Genomic DNA, 25,055 nt, shown 5'->3' with positions numbered 1-25,055 from the left:
TGGGCCCCAGGGCATAGAGAGGTAAAAGGCCCCATGCCCCACCCACATAGAACCTCTAGTCTGAAAGTTTGTGTCTCTTTATGGTCGTTTTGCATCTCTCTGTGTCTCTTTGTGGTCATTTTGTCCGTTACCTCGCTCTATGACTTCCTAACCAGAAATATTAACTGATCGTACAGAGGCTCTGACCCTGGGGTCCCACGACCCCTCGGTCCCCTGGGCCTGTGTTCATTAGACCCATTCAGAACTCCGTCCATGTATACTTCAATTACAAGTTCACAATACAGCACTTTTCTCCATCTCCTCTGCATCATTTAAAGCCTTGAAACTGGAGTAGATGGGAAATATTCCCACTGCGACCCTGATGTCATTCCATGATTTTCTGGGAACCTGCATCAATTTAACAGCTGATTATTTCACCTGGTTTGCTGTTCATTCACCCTTGACAGAAGACACGCAAAAATAGCTGGAAACCAGGCTGTGGCAGTGGCTGGAAAATCCATTCTAGCATATAATGCTCTCCCCTAAATGATTGTTAAGGGATGTGTTAACTACAGGATGAGTAAACCATGAATCATGCTGCTGGATCATTACTTTAGGTTACATATACTGGGATGGTGGATTAGCATTTTTTTGCTTGTGACCACATAAAATAGTGCGGTGTACTTGTGACCGGTCATCTCATTTTGGCCTTTAGTGTTGACACTGTTCAACTAAGTGGGATTCTCTTTCTCAGATGCTTCATTTTGATTTTTATTGGCTTGAGGTTGTGAATGACAGAAAATGAATCCTCAGTTTTCAAGTAAAAAATCCAGACAGTCTTGTGTTTAAGCCCCTCAGATATGATTTCCAGCTTTTTCTTGACATTACACTGAAGTGAATATTTTGAGCTTCTGCACCGTTGGTCAGGGAAAACAAAGACTGTAGATAATTGTGATTGGCATTTTTAACCATTTCCTGGTGCCCTAACGATTTACTGAGTAATCAAGAAAATAGTTTGCAGTTATTTAGTTGCAGGTGTGGTTGTATTCAGTATTAGACAATTAGATTAATTATTCGCCCTTATTTCATTTGATCATACTGTAACTCCTCAGCATGGTTGGTCTTCATTTGATTAACCGTAACTTTGTCTAGGAATATGGCTATATGCACCAGTAAAATATGCCAACTGACATAGTAATGTCCTGTAGGTGGGTCCTGTCCTGTATTGGTACTTTAAAGACCTGCACTTTTCAGCTATTTGGTTTAAAGGTGCATTTTTATAAATTAATTTGCATTAAATGTTATGAGTGAAAGACCAGGAACTGGTACTATCAAAGGAAAAATGTTCAGTGTGGAGGACCCACTGGGGAGAACTGCAACCCCACTGCACTAGACATAATGGCAAACGGCGTCTTATGCAGCAAGATTTAATTTTTTTATTCAGTAACTGTCTACAGTCTCAGCAGCCACTTGTTGGGGTTGTGTTGAAGTTTCTGCTTAAATGAATATCAACAGGCAGCACAAGATTTTATAAAACTATCTTTTAGGTTTGCATGATGTATTAAATCTGCCTCTTTGCCTCCAGTTAAACAACAAGTTATTATTATTCACCGTGACAAAACACATGCAACAGTTTGTGGAAGCTGCTCTTTATTTGTAAAAGAAAGAAAAGACTTCAGTCATTGTCTGCTACACGTTCTAATTACATAAAGAAAAATATCTGCGGAGACAAACGCAGAGAGTATCCTGAATCAAACTTAGGTAGAGTCAAATTTGATTGAATTGCTTTCATATTTCATACATCTTTCACTTTTGCACTCAAAGAACAGTCAGTTTTTATATACACAGAGCGCCGATCAACAGCGCTCCTCCACTCCAACCCGGTCCTCTGGTTCTTTTATACAATTAAATTTACATCAATTCTGTGACCCATTCTCCCATTAGCGTAGCGACTAGCTAACCAGCAAGCAGACACACTCCATCCTCTCATAAACCCCCCCCTCCCCTCCCCTCCCCTCCCCCAACTCCCACTGAGGAACTGTAGTGTGGAAAGATGTGTGCAACATGAAGACAACTCTTTCACATTCAGAGTAACGGCAGCCTTGAATACGGTCAGTGAGTCAATGGCATGCCAAGCTTAAAGCAAATGGAGCCCACCACCCAGTGCGACAATTCAGATTCGTGGATGAAGTGTTTCTCAACAAGACAGGAAACTGATCCATTGCAAAAAACCCTAGGCACAGAATCGACTATATACTGTTTACTGACTCATACTCTAACCCCTGCACTTGAAGTACAATGGAGATTGTGAAATCTTTCATCTAGTAAAAAAATTTCTTAACACAAAACTCAGAATATTTAGTGCTCTATCATTCCGCTTAATAGGTGTAATTTATATAACAGCTATTTTTAACTCTACCTCTCAATGATAGTCAGAGATCCTTGTTTAATGCTGAAGCACTCCCACAGGTGTTCAATGTACTGTAGATTTTACATTATTATTTTCCCCAATCTTAAACCAATAATCATAAATAAATACAAACAACACACAAGGAATGTCTACTGTAAACACGGTAAAAAAGACAAAAACTAAACAGGTGTAAACGTCATTAGCATCACTACTTAGTGACAGTTAAATAACTGTAGGGAATGGATGACTGATGATCGGATCAAGAAAGGGAAGGACTGCTCTCCTTTTTCTTCCACCACCTCACTGCTGAACATCAAGCCTTTACATCCAACCACAGTATTTTCCAAATACATAACATCAAAGTTTCTCAGCACCCAAAACTATCTTTACAGATTACACTGTAAAATGGATAAGGAATCCTCTTAAGGGGGTTAGACAGCAGCATCACTCGACGTCTCGGACAAGTTACAGAATAATGGGTGTGAGCTATCGCCAAACGTCATTTGGACATGGTTACCATGGTTTCTGACAGTCGTTGCACCATTGTGTTCTTGACATGTCTGTATTTGGGGGTGTGTGAATGTTTCTCTGAAGAGTTAGACTGCAACGAGGACAAAGCTTTGCTGCTAAGTGCTTCATCTTCCGAGAGACACTTTTCTTCAAATTACATGAACTGCATCTGCAAGAAGGGCAACATACAATGTTAGTGAAAGGATAAAATGTGAATGGAAGTAATTGTCAAGTAAACCGACCGTTCACTAAAACCCTCCTCAGAACAGCACTGTCCATGTAGAGCTTATAGATGTGACATACATGATACATAATTTTTTTTTGGTTCAGTGAGACTTTGACTTTCTGAGGATATCATTATCTCTGATGTCCATTCCAAATAGTCCATAATTAATAAGTCCAAAAAGGCGTTCCTTATAACTTCAGAACTTGCCTGAGAATCATCACGTTTATTAGTTTTCTTCAGTATTAAAGTTCAATCACTGATAAATCACTGATAATTGTCACTACACCCAATGGTACATAGCAAACAGGAACTGTTAATAGTTAATAATAATATTAAAAGTAAAACATGAAAATATTAACAAGTATAAGCTAAGCAGCCAAACAGGATCATGTTAGAATGAAATATATTTTACATTTTCATTCTTACAAGAAGAAAGATGTTTTTTTTTTTTAAAATTTATTTCCATGACTTGTACATGAATCAATTGGTCAGGATGGAGACTTTTTGTTTGTCGGCCTTAGCCTCAGTCTCTCAGCATACTTAAAACAGCTTAATGAGCTGAAAACATTAAATAAATTCAGGGAAGTAACGTTAGCTTAATTAACTATATGTAATAAAATCATTTCAGCTGGTAGTTAACACAGTAAGTTAGGGAGCCAGAGCTTAGCGAACGGTCAATTAGTTAAATTCAGCAATGGCCACAACGTTCAGAGAAAACAGGTTTGAGCAATATGTGATGACAGTGGAAGAACAAAGGGTCAGAATGAGTCTGGCTATGTGTTAAAGATGTTGACAACCCATCAAATCCAGCAAGAAATCCAAGCAACAAAGGCCAAGATAAAAGTGAATAAATAAGAAAAATACATGTAGCACATAATCAGATGAATAACACATCAAGTATGCAAAGATAAAAAGAAACAAAAGGGCATTAGCACTGGGCATGCAACGCATGCAGGTGCATCCGCAAGCAAAGACCATGCTGTACCTAAAGAGATGCTCTACAAGAAATCCTTGAGAGAGAGGTGTGCAAACGGGTCCTGTCCAGGGGCTCGGAGAGGACTCTGGCTGGAAGGACTAGAGGCTGCGGAGGGCTATTTCAGGAAGAAATACAGGAAGTAGGAGGACCAGAGGAGAAGTCAGAGAGTCAGTACAGAGACTGTAGGAGGGATGAAATTAGTTTGGAGAAGCTGTGATGTATGAAAGAAGGGTTAATAAAAAGTAGATGTTGGGGAAAAACAGGGAGTCAGAATGATGGAGATGATTCACAGTTTTGTCCCTTTCAGCTCAACAGAGTGAAGGGTCCATTGTTAAAACTGTCATCATCTTCAGCAGTATTCACACTGACAACAAGGCTTACACAGTGACTAACTATGGTACACGTCACAGCACAAGGGATACACCTATTTACTCAACCTGATAACTGTGCAAATAGATACTGACTTCATTGTGCATCAGCTCGGTGCAGTAGTCAGACTGCCGCGCACCCACCTGAGCACTAGACACAGAGCCAAAGGGGTTGGGTGGCCTCATCACAGGCTGGGTGTACATCATAGTTGGTGGATTCATCATCCCCATGGAGCCCATTTGTGGAGGCTGCAACGTGTTGCAGAGAGATCAGAAAAGTTGCTTCAGTTATACAGTAGTTTAGTCGTTTGCTTTACAATTTTACTATTGACAAAGCAATTTCACCTTCAGGTTCATTTTGTACTTGTTCTGGAGCTTTCAATTATATCACATGATCTTCATCAGTTTACCCAGTTGTGGAGGAATTTCTTCATTTTGCTTCCATGTTGGCATTTCATGACAATTGTGCAAACTCCATCTACTGATGAAGCTAATGTGTTGTGATGAAAAGCTCCAGAACTGCTATTAAATTGACCTTGAGGGGAGATTGTACTCGACTAGACTACTGTTTCCAAGGTCAATTAATTCATTTTGAAGCTTAAAAGCACTACTATATGTGTAGTATTTAGCATCTTAAAATATTTTTTGTATGACCACTGGAGGGCACCAAACTCAAGTGGCTTTTGTTTTAACTAAAATTAGGCATTTGTAATTATTGGACATCTAACCATGGGTGGATCAGCAAAACAACAGTGGTACATAATCACTTCAGTTTCTGTTACTGGAAATGAAAAAAGTTTTTTATTTTAATTTCAAAAGAAAAAAATAACAAAGACAGCCTTGTGCCTGCCACTACTATGAAATATTTATAAGCTGAGCATGCTCGAAATAACAACTATTGAAAATCCTCCAGTGTTCATTTTATTTATGAAACCTGAGAGAATATTCATAATGGCAAAACAACAGCTCACTTGACCTAGTTTAACTACATTTCATTAATTCTCTAAATGATAAGGAGCACGTAAAAAACAAAGGCATTTACTTAACATGAACCATGGCCGCCATTAATTAATTACCAGGGGGCCCCGGGGCAAAAATTTGCTGGGGCCCCTACAGACCCCACACACCAGATTAAGTTAGGAACATGCACCATATGAGCACCACATAAGATAAATTAATTCACATCAGCATGAAAGATCATTCTTGACCTTGAGAATATAGTTTGACAAAACAAATCCCAATTCTTATTAGCCTCCTCTTATGCTTTCAACTACATGATGCTGGTCTTCATCAGAGAACTGTGTTACAAAATGATATGAAATCATAACAGCTACTAAGTTCACATTTCAACATTTCCGTCTCCATGACAACTGTCTGCTGATGAAGACTGTGCAATAACGGTTGAAAGCTCAGGAAAGGGTAATTCTACCAAATATGAACTATTTGAAAATATTTAAATGTAATGTAATGAAATATCTGATTAATTTTTTGACTTCAGATCAAAGGAGGAGTGAACAGAAGCTTAAATGCTACTAAAGCTACACACTCTGTGTATTTGCTGTAATACTGACCATTCCATATCCCATCATGCCTGTGGGTGTGGTGGCAGGGAAGGCCATGATTGACGGTGGCTAAGGAGACACACAAATAGGCCAGTGAAAATTTATAACACAAATGACCTGATAACAGCTGTGTGTATAACAAATGTGTAGAAAAGAGCATCACATTACAACAACCACAGTCATTTGGCAGTAAAATAAGACGAGGATGAAGCAGAAACAGGTTGTCGTGAGCACTACACTGAAAGGTCTGTGTGTATCACCATGGAGACGGGGTTCCAGGTCGTGGTTGGCGCCGCCTTGGGCTGCCAGTTGGTGCCACCGGTCATTCTCTTCTCCCCCGGCTGGCTCCAGTGGATGTCACTGTAGATTAAGACAGTGGATGTTAGCACCAGCTTGTATGTGCCCTGAAAGCACAGAGCTGCTGCTGTTTGTGTAACAACTGAGCGATGATCCACCACTTACTTTTTCATTGTGCCGTTTCCAATGCCAAGGTCTGTAAAGGAAATTCATATAGGAGTTGGATGTCGTTTTGTCCCTTTGTAAACACTTGCTTTAATTAGTGCAGCTTAAAGCAAAGCAGCATACTCACTGCCGACAAGGTTAGCCAGGGAGGAGTCAAGGTCATCTGACACCAGCTTCTCTGGCTGCTGACTGGACGGCTGGTTGGAGCCGGCAAGAGTCGGTTTCAGGATGCCCCCAGTAATATCTGACAAGACAAACAGAGCCACTATGATTCGTTGGCTGACTGAAACTATTTTCATAACTGAATAACATATATCTAAGGATTCGCTGATGGACTGTTGGTTTGACAGAACAAAAAATATGTAATATATAATAATATATATTCATAATAATATAAAACTCATCAACCTACACGATCAGCTGGCCATGCAATAAAGTATATATTGGGGGAAAAAGAGTGCTCACTGTGATGACTCACTAGGAGGACAGGATGACTGAGCACAGGAGCTTCCTCAAAAGAGGAGACATAAAACACCCAGTAGCCAGACACTTTTAGAAGCCCAACATTCACTGATGGATTTTTCTTTTATTGGAATTGATCAGGTCAGTTTAGACCCAGTGGGGTTGACATTTACCTTTTTAGGAAGCCAGAAGAGGCATTCTAGATTTACATGAGTTTTTAAAGTCATTTTTACAATCACATAATAAAGTTTTTTTAGTGTTTAACTGGTTTAACTATCTATCTTTTAACTGTATTAGCAGTTTAAAATACTCAATGTTTTATATTACATTCTTTGGTATTATATTATTTTTGTGATGGCATTTTGACAGTGACTATATATATATAGTTTTCTTTTTTTTTATTTTATTTTGAAACTTCTGGGCTGAAGGCTGGCCATTCTGTGTGTCTAGCTCTCATTGGATAACTGATAAAGAAATTCTTGCAGAGTGTATGTAAGCTGTGTTTTTTACACAACACAAACAATTAATAAATAAATCCAGAAAGTACTTGGCAGATAAATCCATAATGAAAGTAATCATTAGCTGCAAGCCCTACAAAATAGCTAAACCTTTTATAAGTCACTAACATCAGAAAAAAATTCTCTTAGTGGGGTGAGAAAATTTAACTCCTTTGCAGCAACAAAAAAAAATTAAAACCTTTTTTTGATTTAATCTCTAAAGTAAATTTTTTAAGATTTTTTCTGGTTTCTCATTTTCTCCCAGCTTTGGTCAAAGACAAGAACATAGTGGTATTCTGTACTTTTGGGCTGCTTGCAGATACTAACAGCGTGCAGTAAAAACAGCGCAGAGAAGAAAACCGCCAGTTCTTGCACCGGTGACTTACAAGATTGGGTCGAGTCGTAGCAAGTGTTTCAGCTGTATCTGATGTCAGGACCAGACACAGCTCTCTGAAACAAATTACTGCTATCATGATTTCCCTGGTATTGCTTCAGTCAACCATAGCTAGAGGTGATCCATCAAAAGCTGGTGCAAAACGCAGTGAACCATCCTACAAAAGGCCTTTAGATACTGTTGCCTCCTTGTCTTTAAACCTTTCACGTTTGTCTTGTTTTCTACACGACTCCTTTTTTCAGCTGAGTGACTTATATTTGATTTTCTTTTGTGCCGAACACAGAGGTCAGCTTCATGCAAGAACAGCCTTTAATTCATCATCTGCACATTACAATTAGGCTTGATAAAAAAAAACAAAAAAAAAACACAGAAACCTATTGCACAGGTATTGCATGTTTACTTATGTGTGAATGTGAAATCCTCACCATCAGAACTGACGCTGTTGCTGCCTGTGGCTTTGGCTCCAAAAACTGACTCAAAGTCCACTTGGAGTCCCCCTGCTGACTGTTGCGGAGGGCCCTGTGGTGTTGAGTATCCTTCATCAGAGGTAAGAAAGAAGACAGATGCAGTTACAGAGTTACATAATATGAAATTACTGAAAACTAGCCACTGCTTGGACTTTAGGTTTCTGCAGTGGCCTGTGCAAGTACAGTGTCCATATATCAATCACTGGATACTTCTGCCGAATACCACAGGCTTCTCTACAGAATAACTAGCATTGATCTACTGCTGTATGTGCTTCAGTACTCTACCTCTGAATAGACCTGCTACAGTAGAGGGCTCAGAGGGGAAGGGAGCCTGGTGTGGGAGGTGCTGGGCAATGGACACTGGACCACAGAAGGAGTCTGACACGCCACAGGAAGCAAGAAGAGGACGACAAAGAAGAGAAAGAAAAAGAGCAAAAGGAGAAGACATTTCAAGACCAGGCCAGAGAGACAGGTGGGAAATGACAGAAATACAGGCAGGAAGAAGACAGCCAACAACAACAACAACAACAAAACTCTTGTAGTTGTGAAATACTAAGTGTTTGAAACAATTTAAGAGTTGTAGAAGGATAAAATAGTGCAGAGCATTATAGCAACCCTGAGGCAGTGACTGAAGGAATTAGTTTGACATTTTGGGGAATATGCTTTTTTGCTTACTTTCCAATCGATACCAATCTCCTTTCTGTACAGTAAATGTGAAGCTAGCTAAAGCGGGCATTAAGATCAAAAACAGCCCTGCGTTAAAACAATGTTGCTTCAAGTAGAGCCAGGTACAACGTTTATGCTGGAGCTGTCCTGGTTGAGGCTTTTGCATTGTAACCCCAAATAAATAAGGGTCACACTGGTCGCATGAAAAAAATGGCAACAGGTAACAGCGGTAAGCAGATAGTCTGGCTCTGTCAAATATGAAAGAAAAATACAGCTACCAGCACTTCTGGGGAAAAAAAAAAAAAATCACTAAAAGCTGCCTTTCCACAGAAAGTTCCAGGAATGTCCAGGAACTTTTCCTGGGGTAAAAGTTCCTCTACTGCATTGACACTTGCATTTTCCACAGCGAGGCCAAAGCCCTGGGAAAATTAAACCAATTAATCCACTGAGGTGTCAAAAGCGCGACAATCACCTTTCATGTGATTTGTACAAAAGAGGACAACAAAGCCTCGACTTTGCTGTTGTCCATTGGTTGCAAAATCCCTTGGGCAGTTCCAGCCCGATTATGGTCGGCCACAAAATACTACTGCCCGGTGTATGACAATACTACAGAAAATGCTAGCATACTAGAAACACTGGTGCTGGTTGCTGGGTACTGGTACCGAATGGTACAGAATTGGCGAGGTGCTGTTAGGCAGTTTTTTCTTCTTTTTTTTTTACCTCTGGACAGAACCAAAGGTTTCCAGTCTTTATGCTAAGCTAAGCTAGCCGGCTTCTGGCTGCAGCTTCATATTTACTGTACAGACACTCGAGTGGTGTCAATCTTCTCATCCAACTCTTGGCAGGAAGGCCAATGCGCACATTTCCTAAAATGTCAAACCTTTCCTTTAATATGAGTTTATGTCCACATCGCTATCATAAATATCAAAAAAACGGGGCCCTGGGGGTATTTCATAGGATCCTATGTTTGCCAGGGCTCAGGAAACATAGGCTGAGATGGTGAGCCATCATAGTACCTGAGATGGAGTGTTCTATCCGCACTGTGCGTTTGTAATTGGTTGAAACGGATGAGTTTGTGTCAATAAAGGGATTGTAACGATCTGGAGAATCAAAAATAGTATTGGTAAAAGAAGAACAGGTTTATACTTAAAGCTCTACGGCATGTTTGAATTACAATACAACACCAAACTGTTCATTAAAAGAGACGATGAAAGGTAACTGTAAAGCAACATGGGCGTATGGCCGCTACGGTGGGACATGGAGGGTCCTAGTTTAATACAGAAGAGGGGATAAGGTTTGCTTTCACTATAAAAAAAACAAAAAAAACAACATAATTTGAGCTTGGTATGAACTGCAATGGTGTGCATTTTACAGAGAGACATAACGAAGATAATTTAGACATCTGCACAGACAGATAATCAACATTGAAACTACAGCAGCACAGAAACATGCAAACTAATCATGCGTATACGCGACTACAGAGAAATGAAGAAGAGCGACAGGACTTTTGAGGAGAAACAAAATGAGTCATTACCACCAAACATTTCATGACCAGGTGTCCTAGAGGGAAAGCTAACACCGTCTGAAGACACGACAGGTAAGTGAGTGGCATCGACAACGAGTTTTGAGAGGAAAGGGTTGAGGTTTGGCATGGAATCATCTCCAGCTTCAGCAGAGGTGAAAGGATCTAGGCAGGCAGAGGAAAGAGAGACAGAACAGAAGAAGACAGAAGAGAGTGGAGAGGAAGAGGTGGGCATCAGAGTCAGACAAGAACAAGAGAAGGAGAGCATGCAGAACAGGTCTCCCAAGTCCAGAAAACACAGAAGTTGGGTTGGAGGTGTTGAAAAGGCAGCTCCTTACCTGCCCACGCTGTTGCCACTGGAAGCCCTGTTGAGCCCGATTGCATGGAGGGCTGGAAAGTTGACTGCAGGTCAAAAAGGTCACTCTCCATTTTCACCGCACTGCAGGGAGGGAAACCAACGGACAGATAAGTTTTCACCACTTTACAAGCACCCCCTTTCTGTGCACAAGCCTGAAAACCCTTTGTGAAAGAGTGAAATACACTTTGTATTGATATATTCTTTTATCATTGTGTTTTACAGGCACTCTTATTACAAAAGAACATTTCACAGCTTTTTTTTAATCTTAAAATGTGGTGTCATAATATCAGCTATGATTAGTGAAATGAATATCTTTGGGTTTCGGAGTAGAACAAACAGTTTGTTTGTACTGAAATAATAACAGGTATTATATATCACTTTTTTCAATTAAGCAAGGAAATAATTGGCAAATTAAAAGATTATGAAAATAACTACGACAACTAGGTGCAACTTAAATGGAAATGTGTAGAACTGGATTTTAGGGGAGTAAAGAAACAGTCAAACAAACAACGATATTCTTCGAGGGTCTTTTCTGTGTTTTTTTTTTTTTTTTAAACTAAACAAGTGATATACAGTAAATCCAGGCAGTACCCATTCGAGCAGCTGGGTGTGGAGAAGAGGTCGATGGCTGGTGCTGTGCTGATCGTGCCTCCGGTGGTGGAGATAGGTGATGTATCAGTGGTGGCGAAGGAGGGCCTCTTGGAGAGCTCCTTAAGCCTCTGTTCCTGGATAATTCAGGAGGTCCAGCTCAAATATACACGCAACAAAGACACTGTAGACATGTTTATTCAATGTATATTAAGTGTAAAGTTTTTTTTGTTTTTTTTTCCAAATAGAATTATGAACCTTCAGAGCTTTGAGTCGGGCCTGTTCCTCTTCAAGAGCTGCCTGCTTCTCCCGCTCATCCACTTTAGTGAAAGACATCCCCGTGCTGGCCAGCGATGAGACTGCATTTGACAGAGTGCTGGCCCTGCAGGGAAAAACACAAATTCACACTAGATGCAGCTTTTGCTGATCTAATAACGCTTCATAATCTTGCAGCAATATGGACGGAAAGAAAAGCAGACTCTGAGACTGAAAGGAAAAGATGAGAGTGATGGGAGGGTTATTGTACCTGCTGGCTGCAGTGGAGTCTTTGACCTTCTTGCCCTCTAAAGAGGCCAAGTGCTGCTCCAGAGCTTCGAGAAGGCTACTGGGAGCCTGCCGTGGTAGAAAACACACAGTCAGCAAGTTCCTGAGTCACAGGGAGTGTAGTCTATATGGACATCAAGACCATAATGGACAGTGGTGGGCAACCAAGATAGAGCAGAAAACACTACACACCATGAGATACACCACACCATTCAATCCAGGGAGTATGTAGACAGCCAATTTACACCTTTGATCAGGAGATTTAATTTTGCTCCACAAAAGGTGAACTACAAGCTTTGGGCTATTAGTTACCCACCACTGATCGATGACTGCATTCCAGCCCAAAAGCTACTTTGGATGAGAGTAACATCTGTGTGGGATGACGTACTGCACCACGGCACTTTCAACAACCCGGGCGTTGTTGAATTGGTCGTGTCTAAGCACAACGGGGCAGCCATTTTTACAGTAAGATGAGCTACACTGGATTTACACCTCAATAATGAGACCAAAGTGAACAGTATTTTACCACAGCGAGAGTTTTTTCCTTCAACTGTTTTTCACCACGATGTAGGAGACAGAGTCAGAGCAGAGGCATGCAAAAAGACAACACTGAGGCAAGTCACGGACATAGAAGAGTGAAATGATAGTACTTACACAAACTGTGAACTAAAGTGGAAAGATAAGGGGAAAATACAGAATATAAAGGTGGTGACAGTCAGAGGGGAACGCAATTTAGATCGGGGGTTAAAAACATCGATGTAAAATCGGTCCCCACAGCACAACAGCATGTGCAGCTTCTTTTAAATTAGGACACATGTAACTGTCACTGTGCACATTTACTCAGGGGCTTGCCATTGTAAAACTTAGTGTGGACTTTACACCTTTATTTACTGTAAAAAGAAGGAGGAGGAGGAGAAGAAGAAGAAGAAGAAACAGAAGAAAAAGAAGAAGGTAAGGATAAGAAGAGGCAGAAGAAGAAACAGAAAACAGGAGAAGAAGAGACCACCTCCTCTGGCGAACATGCGCTCGAGAAGGAAATCATGCAATGCGTCTTGTTTTAAAAAACATCTGTGTTGGATGTACTATACTGTCGTTGGACAAAGACAACACTGATGGGAAAAAGAGCAGTTAGAGTTGGAAGTAAGAGAAAGAAAGCAAGGAAAGACTTCCTATTGAGAGCAGAAATCCTGTGTTTTCAGATGGCTCTGCTTACCTGTGAAAGGTCTGGAATGTCGCCTCGATCGATTCCCACCTGCTGTAAGACGGAAACCCCAGGAAACCCAGTTAAACCCAGCACACAGTTCACTCATTCACAGTGGCATATGTGGAAAAAGAAAGACACATATTTAGTGTAAGTTACCTCTGCTACTTTGAGGAACTCTGATATCCGAGTCATTCGGGTGAGAAACTTCTTGTAAATGTCCAAACCTTCTTTACACTGAGTCTTCTTCATGTCAAAGTATTTCTCTGTTTGGTGACAAATATAAAAAGATTTCATTTCCGATGGAAAACCACAAAATATTAGGACAAAATGAACCAAGGACACAGAGAAGGCAGAAACTGAAAGTGATCCTTGAAGGTCTTACCAAGCAGGTTGATGATGCCTTCATTGTAAGCAGCAAAAAGCCGGATGGAGTCTTTGAAGAGGAGCATGAAGGCTGCATTGATGACTCCATTAGTCAGCTCGTTGGCATTGACCTGAGGGAAAGCAATCAGCCAAGACATTTATCTCGAAGCTTCTCCACAGTGATTTGTTGCCATACAAAAAACACAGCGCCTCTATACGAGGACTCAGGTAATGCATCTGACTTTGTTTGCAGCGAACTCGGCACAATCTGCACACGCGAGCTGCAGGAGGCTTCACCTTAAACTCACATTGAAATCGAGAAGAGCGTCCATCTGGTTCTGAATAATGGGGATAGTCTTGAGTAGCTTCTCTGTATTCATGGTCCTCATTACGCCGTCCACTCTGTGAGGACACATGGGGAGTTGAAGCAGGGGAGGGCACAGAGGAGAGAGGGAAGACGGGAAAGCAAACAGTGAAGCTCTTAACACATGATAACAAAGTCATTCTTGGTTTAGACTGATTGTAGGGCTGCAACTAACAATTATTTTCATTACTGATTCATCTGCCAATTATTCTCCTGATTAATTGTCTTCTTTGTAAAATTTGGAAAAAGAAGCCTTCATAATTTCCCACAGCCCAAGGTCACGTCTTTAAATGTCTTGTTGTGTCCGACCAGCAGTCCAAAGTCCCTAAGATACTGAGTGTCCTATCATGTCTGACAAAGTAAATCATTAAATCCTCACAGGTGTGGAGCTGGAACCTGCAGACGTTTGGCATTTAAGCTTAAAATGGCAAAAAGGATTATCTTATCAAAATTTGAAAAAAAGTGTGTATATACGTACATACATACATACATACATACATACATACATACATATATATATATATATATATATATATATATATATATAGAGAGAGAGATAGAGGGAGTAGGGTTTAAAAAATTTTGATAGTCACATAATTGTTTGGTTCATTTTTCTACGTGAGGATTTGATGTATTTTCAGTTTTTTTTCTTTTCTTTTGGATTTGGGACAGTAGTTAAAAATCAAGTTATTTAAAGACTTCATTTTGAGCTCTGGGGAATAGTGATGGCTATTTTTCATTAACTTATGCCATTTTTCAGACTAAATTATTCATTTATTAATCATAAGAATTTGAAAAATAACATAAGCCTTTCTTTTTCACATATATAAATATAGAAAATACATATTTACAATTTTAATTTTGTAGAATCCAAACACTGTTTGTCCTTACCCGCGTTTCACTTTAGTGAAGTCAAAGGCAACCTGTCTGTATGAAACAGCTTTCTCATTCAGGTATCGACTATACCTCCTGATAAATGTGGACATGTCATAACCTGGGGAAAAAAATTGATAGTAGGAACTTTTACAAATGAAAAATCATTTCTTTTTTAAATTGTGTATGAATTCAGAAAGGCTTAGAAGTGAATTCAACAACAGCAACAAACCCAACTGTTACCTTGTAACCCACTTTTGTCCAAAAAATTACTGAGGTTGAAAAGTGTATTCCTTGAAGCCAAGTACTGGACAAAACGCTGCAAGAGGGAGGAAAAAAAAAAAAAAACAACAAAAACAAGGTCCTGATTAATAATACATTCGTAATCTGCGGTGAGGTTATTCAACTCTTTTGTAATTTCTGATATGGTTAAACCACTTTGCTGAAGCTTCTCACCTCGTTGCCATAGACCATGAGGTGGTGTGTGGTGATGAGTGACTTAAACACAACCACCCAGCTGGTGTTGGTGGTCCTCTCAAACAGCGAGTCAGCCAGTTGGGGAATGTTGACGTTCATCTCGTTGGTGCAGTGGATCAAATCTGAAACAAGAAGAGAAATTCATGAGACCACGAGGTTCAGCTGATCATCATCAGGCAGTGGATTTGTAATAATCTAAATAATAATATGCTGCTATGTGGTGATGTGTAATTAGCGAAGGCTGCAATACAGGGTCACCAATATTAAACAAGCTGCTTTAAATATCAAAGCTACAAAAACAATGTGTCAACATATTCTTATTATGATAGAACTGAGGAAAAAATTTGACTGACAGAAAATTAATCAGTAACTATTAAGATAATTGAAAAATGTCCTGCTTCCAAGCCTTCTATTCATCCATTCATCACCTCAGGATCAGGGAAATCATGATGGACATTTTGTACTTTTTTCTGACATTTTATAAACCAACCGGTTAACCCATCAGTTGAGAAAATAACCTGCAAGTTAATCAACAAAGAAAATAATCATTATTTGTGGCCCTAAATACAGATGTGATATACTGTAGCTTGAAAGCTGCATCATCATGATATCTGATTAAATTAACAACACAGCGTTGTCCATACGCGAGTGTCAGACTGACTGTGCTGCTTTTTGATTTACTGACACGGTACGGTGATTTTTCTGATGTATTTTCGATGCCAACAAACATTTTTTAAACTTTTAGTAAATACTTTTCATCCATAAGGACAGAGTTAGTCATAGATAACCCCATGTACCGTGTCAAACAGGCCTCATGTTGAGGTGGTGAGCAGACAAACACCTGCTGCTGCCTACTACTAGTGTTTGGAAGAAATACAGTCTCTGATGTGACTCATGCTTCTGTGCAGTTTGTTAACCTGTAAGCAGCGTCAACATATCCACAGACGACTGTTCATTACTATATTTAAGTGGATGTTTTACAAAGAGGCGTTCAATCAAGACAAAACTGAAAATGCTGAATGAAAAACAGTTTCAAATGCTTTAAAAAAAAATGAATATCCATCTAAAGAACATCACATTTCTCCTCAAAAAAAAAAAAAAAAAAAAAGCTTCAATGCAGTTGGTCTGAGCCAACATATGACATCATAATCTGTTTAGCGGAAAATTTATACCACATATGCCAAAGACTTGCTATTCAAATGCTAGTATTTGCTGTTGTTCTTTGTTTTATACAATTGTAAACTAAATATCTTTGGACTGTTGGTATTTCAAAAGTATTAAAAAAAAAAAAAAAAACACACACATTTCCATATCTTATTTAGTTGAAATATTTTGATGGTTCTGGCTATGGATGGCCTTTTTTTCCCCACTTTTCTATATATTTTATTGTCTAAATGTCCAATGGCTACAAAGTAATCGACTAAACAAAACAGTGAATCGACACATTAACTGATAATGAAAATAATCCTCAATGGAATCCTTACTAGGCCTGTACACTAAATAACTGAAGTATGACAATGCTATTATTCTATTCAAAATACTCTATTACACTAAGTAAAATGGGGCAACAGGATGTTTATTTAGGATGTTTTCTAGATAAAAACATAATAAATAAAATCACCATCTTATAAAGCCAAAGCAAACAGGGATCTCAGCAGCAGCAGTCGAAACTGAAACTCTTCATTGTAATTCATAATTTGCAGCATAACATCCTTGCAACAGACTGACATAAGGTGCAGAGCATTGAGATGTTAGCCACACATGCTCTGTCCCACTTCCTCTGCTCATATGCTCATCTTACATCCATGTGCTGGTTGAATGATGTTCGTCAAAGAAGCCGAGCCCATCAGTGCTAATGACCCCACCATTCACAGCAGTGATCAGACTGACGGGGTAAATTGGGCCTCTCTTTCTGTCCTATATTTGACTTTTTCAAAAGGCAGGGGGACTCTAAGTAGGACAGGATAACCTTCCAGAGAAGCAGCAGCAGCAAGCATGGGTGGCTGAACTGCCCAGAGAAGACGACGATGGAGAGGACACGATCGGGGAGGAGGAGGAGGAGGAGGAGGAGGGGGAGGAGGAATATGGGGGAGGAGGATGAACTGACAGCACTGTCATATTGCTAAATATTCACACTGGGTGACGTTCTTGATTTCTTATTGAATCAAGTCATAAGACACAAATGAATTAATGTAACAGCCATGACAATGGGTTATGTTGCTAAATTATCAATTACAAAATTTTTGTTTTTCTTTTTTAGATATTGTTTGACATGATATGAGCCATTGCAGCAAAAGTGACTGATTATCAAAAACTGTCAAGAGCCAAAAGCTGACATCAGTGTCATAATCTTGTTTGTATTTTTCATAGTTCATTGTACTCAAAAATGTTGCCAAAATTTGCTAATTTTTAGGCCAATTTTTGTATGACTGCTTGTATTCAGACCAACTTTAACACTTAAGGACATGGTCTCATTTAAAAAATGTGTTTATGTATTTCTCAAAGTAAGTTAACGAGTTAAGTATTGTTTTGGTATAAAAACTGTCCCGGTATGATATTGGCACTAGTATCAATAAGTAATACACTTAGTCAATTGATCAAACAACAGAATGTTGATTCAGCAACTATTTTGATAATCGATTAGTCATCCGTGTAACTTTTCAAGTAAAAATGCCAAATATTCCCTTTTTACAGCTTCTTGGATGCAAGAATGTCACATTTTTTACCAAATTATTGATCATTTTCATTAAGTGATCCATGTCTCTTATTAGAATTTTTTCTGTGTCCGTGTCCAAAAATATTCACCACAAATATCCACCATCACAGGTGAAGACATTTGATTTCTTGAAACGTTTCTTCCACAAAGTATCATGACGTGTCTGGAGCCTGGAACATTATACACTGATTCAGTATCCATCTTTTTCCTGGATCATTACTGAACTCTTATGATGAGGCAGTGCCTTCATAATACCACTTTCACTATGGCCATCATGCATTTGCAATATGATAGTAAACAGAAAACCTTTTCTAGAACTGCAATGATTAGTTGATCGACAGAGGATTAATTGGTAACCATTTTGATAATTGAATAATTGTTTCGGTCATTTTTTAAAGCACAAAATTCAAATATTTGCCATTTCCAGCTTTTCAAATGTAACAATTTGATGCTTTTTAGTCATATACGATAATAAACTGAGTATCTTTGGGTTTGGGACTGTTAGTTGGACAGAAGCCTTTGAAGAAGTCACCTTAGTCTGTGGGAATTTAATAGACTAAATCATTCATTAAGAAAATTATCGGATGATTGATCGATAATGAAAAATCTTTAGCCACTGCCCTGATTCTTTCTATGAAATTGGGGCACCCTTGTTGTCGTTCCCCATCTGCCGCTCTTCATAGTATTGTCATCTCTCTAATAAAATGCAGATAATCCCCCAAAAATATACTAAATAATACAAAAATAACTGTTCCTACCGTATCTGAACTGGGACAAGGAGATAATGCTGGGGAAACATTAAGCCCACAAAAAGAATCCATCTAAACTTATAATACAAACTTGCTGCTGAGTCTTCCTCCTCCTGGCTGTCACTCCAACCGGGAAAAGCCTCCCTTATGTTTCAACATAAAGCAAGAAGACACCATGTGATTATCTATGAGCTTGTAGGCTGTCTGTTCTGTGTGCACTGAGACACCTCAGTCACGTTGGATTCCTGGCTGAATGGTGATGAGCCAACGGGGTGTCACTCTGCCAACTTCCACTCATCTCGCCTCGGGGGAGTCACCAGAGTGGCACAACAGGTGCGAAGCCTGCAACTATAACATCAGGCCAAAAGCATTCAACGCAATGAACCAAAATTAACCAGTTAAGAAATCCATATTTTTGCTATAATTCATCCCACAGACCATGTTCACGGGTCTGGAGCCTGAGGACACCGTATCCACCTTTTTCCTGGAATGCTACTGAACTCTTTTGATGATGCAGGGCCTTCATATAAAACCACTTTCATTGCTGCCATCAGGCATCTCCAAGTGCAGATCGATATGTAGAAAATCTACCACTGCATCTGAGTACAGACAGACACTGACTCCTCTGACTATGAGTGCATCAGACATGGATTTAAGCTCTAACGCTTATGTCTGGGTGCAGATGTAGCAGCCTGTTGTCATGCCCTGAGCACTCCTCACCCACTAACTAACAAACTAACAATTTTTTTGCCAATACATTGTGTCCTGATGCATCATGACCCCACCAGGAGAAACAGCAGCAGGTATCACATTACTCAATCACTTCACTCCAGTGCAGGAACTGAGCTGAGACAGACACTTGTCCGGCTGCAGGTGCACCACCAAGATGGGAGATGAAATTGGATTGCAAGCATTCCTGTAAATGTTGATTCAGGGCCTGTAAGTGCAGGGGCCCACCTGCTAACACTGGCTTTTAAAGCTTACCTGTCAAATACATATTCCCGACTTGCTGCTGCGTGGACTAAACACTGAAGCTGTAAGTCAGTGGGTAAATAAATATGAGAAACAGAAAGACAAGAGAGCGGATTGGACAAAACCAGACAGCTAGGCAAGCTAGTTTGGCAGCAACTAAGGGCAAAAAATAAACATTACATTTTATATAAGCATTCATAAAGGCTGCTACAGCTTCAAAACCTTCCTAATTATGTACAGCACTATGTCAACAAGGCCTGTCCTCGATGTTAAAACAATATAATCTCCCTGACATGAACAAGCAGTAGCATATAGCCTATCCTGAGGCTTTGAGGCCTGTAGCTCCACCATCGCCATAACTCAGCCCGTTTAGCGGCGTTTCACTGAGAGGGAGCCTGCCGTGATATCACTTGAAAACTCGTGTGCTGTTTAGAGATACTCACAATCCAAATGTTTCTTTTTCGGGCCCATTATTTCGTGAGTGGTGGCCTTGCAAACAGTTTTCGACACGGCGGATCCCGTTACACTGTGCTGGGCTGCAGTTATCCTGTCCGTAATGCTCTGCCCCGACATCTTCGCTCACTCAATGCAACAAAAGACTTTAAAAAATGTGAGCTTCGCCTCGGGTTATCTTCGGATGTGAGCTTCAAAATAAAAAATAAAATAAAACCTCCACCTCCTCCGCAACCTTACCGGACCCCCCCTTTCTTTCCCACCTTGGTGGAAATAAAAATCAAACCTAGGCTATGGCAGACGCGGACCAGAGGAGGGCGGAATAAAGAGAAGCGGAATCTAACAACAACAATCAAAAAATGTTAATTTGTTTCTTTCTTGTTGCGCCGCTCGCTTCCGTCCAAACGCATTCAGATTTCAAGGATGCAAAGTCCACTCGCTGACTCATCCGACCCGGGTCTCTGTGTCGCTCTCATCCCGATGTGGCACACCGGATCCCTGCGTCTCCTCTCCTGCCTGCCTCCGCCGCTCCTCCAGTCGCCGCCGCCGCTGCTCCTGTCGCCGCCGCCGCTCCACCTCCTCTTCCTCTTCCTCTTCCTCTTCCTCCTTCTCCTCCTCCTGCCACTGCCGCCGCTGCTCGCTGTGAAAGAAAAAGCACTGAGGAGGGGAAATGGCGGGCCTCGCTTTGCTTAACTCCGAGGTGTAAAAGGCTCAAAATACAGCTCTGCAGACCCTGAATCAGATAGTACACAGCTGACTTCCTATAAGCCCCGCTGCGGTGCAGGTGTAGCTACACCAACTGACCGCAGTCCAGCTGGGAGGGAGAAAATTCACAAATGCTAAATCACGGGAGGCCTGCGTGTGAGGGTGAAGCCTGTGTTGTTTGAGGAGTGGACACTGATGAGAGCACAGGGAAAAGCAGCAACAGGCCACAGGCCTGACAGAGTGAAGAACAAACAAGACTTTTTGGATGCCTTGATTGTCAGTGCCATATTTATTCAGGGGAAACTTGAATTTTTTTTTAATACTGTGTCTTTCCTAAATGTATACAGTCCAAAAGATAAATGTTGATCTTTGCAGATTATGACATTTTTATAATAAAAAAATAAATACCTATAAACCAGATTTCTGACGTGTTTATGGACTCATTTCCTCAGAGCAAAAGCTTTAAATATTTTGGTGTGACAGTGTTCATAGGATAAATTCACCCTGACCAAGCCTGGTTTCCCACCCAGGTAAAGTGGGCAACTGCCCCTGGGCCCAAGACCCCCATGGGCAACAAATCCCCCTGGTTTACTGCATGTCTCTTGGGTTTTTGTCATTTGTAGAGGGGGTCCTATATCTATATCCAAATCTACTTTTAAGACCTTAACTAGTTTAGTTTGACAGAACAATGCCAACTCAAGGTCCACATATTGCAAGCTTTTCCCCCAAGCTTTCAACTATTATCTCACAGAATTCTTCACCAGATGGAGTCTGTTCATTTGTCGTGGAGACGGATCTGTTGAAATGCCAACTCATCGTCTGTCATTATATCATATAATTTTACTTAATAACTCAATTCATCAAGGAAGGGGATGTGACACGACTGAAAGCACAATAGAAACCAAGTCAATGGACCATCAAGAATGAAGATACATTGTGTTTATAGAGTGTATTTTCCTAAATTAATCTGAGCTGTCAATAGTGGATTAACCAGTCAGGAGCTTTTTAACTGGAAAGTTCTGGGGTTGAGACTTCTTATGGACAGTAGTCTATAACATTTAGAAATATTGGCAGTAACCTTTACCATAGGACAGTACTCTTCCAAAATGTAAGTTATTATTCCAGTCAGGCTAATATAACTTCAGACTGAGTATCAACAAGAGGTTTTACATGTTTAATGCGTGGTTTCCTTAGAGAAAATGCTTTTGGTATGACAGTATTCAAAGTACAAATTCACCCTGACACAGAAAAATGTCCAAAGGTTATTTAAGATAACGGCTGACACAGTGTATTACAGTGCATTGAGTTCTGAGACTATGTGTTTTTTTGTTTTTTTTCAAACTTTATTTGTCACATACACAATGAATAATGACATAAACTGTGGCAAATGTGTGATGTGACACATGAACATTGTTAAAAATATGAATAAGAAAAAATAGTTATAAAAGATACAAATCCAAGATAAAACACCTGTATACATATGATTCTATCATATAGACATTTGGAGAGTGAACTCTAATGCAAAGGAGGCACAAAGAAGTGATGAATTTTCCTGTGTTATTCAAATGTGTTTTTGTTTCAGTAAAGCTTTGCTCACAGAAGACAACTTGATTGTTCTTCAGACTACCACATATGAAACATGTCAATACACCATGGATTTTATGTAGATGCACCTCAGCAAGTCCAAGCTGCTTTGTTTTTATAAAACTCTAAAGTTCTGGGGACATATTGAGACCTCTCATGAATATAAGTCTATAAAACTCCACATTCACTCTTTCCAATAATGTATTCAGTCTAAAATATCAAAAAGAGATGGATTTTTTCTTTGTTTTGAATATAAAATAAAGGTTATTGATTCCTTTTAGCAGCTAAACTGTTGAAGGGATAAATCACCTTGAGATTTCCCAAAATGATTTAGTGGAGGCCTAAATAATGGCAAACAACTGCCTTTAAAACAGCACACTTCAGTCTACAGGATAAAAACATCAAGAATTTAACAAGTAGTGTGTAGCTTTTAGTTCTAGCTGAAAAGTTCAGTGGATATGTTGAGGCATACTGTCAACTACAGGTCATTTACTTAAGTAAAATGTGTAAGTTGCACCTTAATTTGCTTAAAGCGAAGCAGTTTATTGTTTATTTCAACAGGTAATATGAACATGAAAATGTCAAGCATTCAAATTTTAAAGAAAGACAAAGACCACAGGGGGGCAGCACAATGCCATGATTATCTCCAAACATGAAGTCTACCACAATTCTCCCCTATATGTTATCAGCCAGAACTATGATACTTTAGGTTTTAACGTAGCTGAATCTCAGTTTTTGACTTACTATGTGAACATCCTGGACAAATAAGTCAAATCTGAAGTAAAATCTGAAGTAAAATCATTTAGTTCTTCCCCAGTCTGAGGCTTTGTTTGACTGCTTCACCACTGATTTACACCCAGCTCAGTCTGAAATCACAGCTGCCAACATATTAACTGTAATCTCAGTTGACTAATCTATTATTTTGAGGCAGCAACACGTGAGGTCTTGGCCTGATTTATGAGTCTTATAAACAGTAAAAAAAAAAAAAATAAATAAAGTGTTAATTTTTATTAGTCTACACAAACAAAGACATTTGCCTTATTCTCTTGGATTCTTCAGTCCAGTTATGTGGCCACAAAACCTCTTTGACAAGGTCACTGTATTGAAAAGCAGTTCTCCTCACATGTTGTTCTCTTAATAAAGGGTTGGGTTTCATACATAAACAATAAGTGAGCCTGTTGTTTTCCCTTCTCACCTGGGAATTTTCACAGCTTTTCAGCCCAACAAAAGGCACAGGCAGACGCCTCTGCAAACATATACACACTTCAAAAACAATGGTGGTTCATTTATTTTTGATTTCAGAAGAGATCACCTTGAGAAACTCCTTTTTCTTTTATTAACCTGCATCAGTAGTGCATTATAAATTAAATTCTTATATTTACTATTTCCTTGATTTTTCAAATTTATGTGCACCACTTAAGTCTATGCTACGAATATCATCTGTGGCAAAAAATAAACAATATTTTTTACCCACATACATTATAAATATGCTCTTCTGCTGTGGTAAAAAAAAAAAGATAGAAAAAAAGAAGTGTTTTCTGACTTTTCGAAACATTACTCACTGAGGATCAAATCGCAGCAGGGCCTTTGATGAGGGCTCCACTTTCCTGCCTGTGTTAAAACTGGAGCGTCAGATTACAGCCGCACTCTCACGGGTTTTGTGATGCAGCCCAGATTGTGTGATTTAGATGTCTGTTTGTTGAGTCTGGATGTTTCAGGTTGATCAGATAAAGACGGCTATATCAGGCAGATCTGAGTGTGGCGGTTGGTCCTGCGCCATTAAAAGTCGACGACCTGCAGGAAACATTCACAAAGCTCCAGAGAGTTGCACAGAGACGCGTGGTATTATAACTTAAGATAAAGACAGCTTTCCTGCAACATTACAGCTGGTAGATAAGGTCTAGCATAAGGTGAAAGACGGCAGCTGCCTTTTTCTTATTATTTTAATGCCAAATTAAAAGGTTATGTTTAATGAAGATGATAATGAAGAAAAGTAACAGGGTACACAGTACACTGAACATTGTTTTGGACCCGTGTGTGTGTGTGTGTGTGTGTGTGTGTGTGTATGATTTCCAGTCTAACTTTATATCTTAAAGAAAGTCATGTGACTGAAACACAAGCACATAAGTGGAGAACATGGCTATACAGTGGCTAAATAGGTCATTTGCTGGGTGGGATTTGTAAAATAAGCAGGATAGCAATGGGTTCAGCATATGTATTCATTTCATGTATATATGGCCATCTGATCCCGTCTGCTCTCAATGGGACTTGTCTGCTTGTAAGAGCTTCATATTTGATTTCAGCCCTACCTCATCAGAGGGGCAGGTGAGCAGGAGTGAATAGCAAATACCTACAGCCAGCTGTGTTTCCCAGGGCTCTGCAGGGCCAGCAGGTGCCTGTACGGCCCCAAGTGCGGATCTGAGACTGACACATGAGGCCAAAAGCCAGGATGAGTCTGAACACAGTGACGCACAGGAGATGTGTTGGATGAGGGCAACTCTGCCACGGGTGGGGAGGGAACAATAATCCAACATATAATGTTCTGATGTGCTCATAAATATCTCTGAATGTGTAAAATGTTCCAGATTTTTCCCCTCAAAGACAG

General features: G+C 39.8%; 1 protein-coding gene across 12 annotated transcripts; it reads right to left on the bottom strand.

Annotated features, from left to right (window-relative positions):
• Positions 1-2,002: 2,002 nt before the first annotated feature.
• LOC111239323 (phosphatidylinositol-binding clathrin assembly protein-like) lies at positions 2,003-20,738 on the bottom strand. Of its 12 annotated transcripts, none has more exons than XM_022769171.1 (24): positions 20,152-20,738; positions 15,251-15,393; positions 15,038-15,113; positions 14,813-14,915; positions 13,866-13,959; positions 13,577-13,688; positions 13,351-13,457; positions 13,204-13,245; positions 12,645-12,656; positions 11,974-12,059; positions 11,706-11,829; positions 11,451-11,584; positions 10,840-10,940; positions 10,514-10,666; positions 9,996-10,079; positions 8,599-8,691; positions 8,272-8,382; positions 6,621-6,737; positions 6,494-6,524; positions 6,292-6,391; positions 6,041-6,100; positions 4,614-4,718; positions 4,111-4,216; positions 2,003-3,068 (listed from the first exon to the last, which is right to left on the bottom strand). In XM_022769171.1, exons 1-23 carry the CDS (start codon positions 20,279-20,281, stop codon positions 4,124-4,126), a joined length of 2,211 nt encoding a protein of 736 aa, XP_022624892.1. In that variant the 5' UTR covers positions 20,282-20,738; the 3' UTR covers positions 2,003-3,068; positions 4,111-4,123. The 12 variants fall into 12 exon arrangements, with proteins under 12 accessions (XP_022624892.1, XP_022624893.1, XP_022624897.1 ...); XM_022769172.1 differs by having other exon boundaries at positions 11,451-11,578; XM_022769176.1 differs by lacking the exon at positions 4,111-4,216.
• Between the last annotated feature and the right edge of the window lie 4,317 nt (positions 20,739-25,055).

Source organism: Seriola dumerili, unplaced genomic scaffold, assembly GCF_002260705.1.
Source record: "Seriola dumerili isolate Sdu_G_001 unplaced genomic scaffold, Sdu_1.0 BDQW01002293.1, whole genome shotgun sequence".
Taxonomy (NCBI): Eukaryota; Metazoa; Chordata; class Actinopteri; order Carangiformes; family Carangidae; genus Seriola; species Seriola dumerili.
The sequence above is the reverse complement of the archived record's forward strand: the minus strand, read 5'-3'. Positions and strand labels throughout refer to the sequence as shown.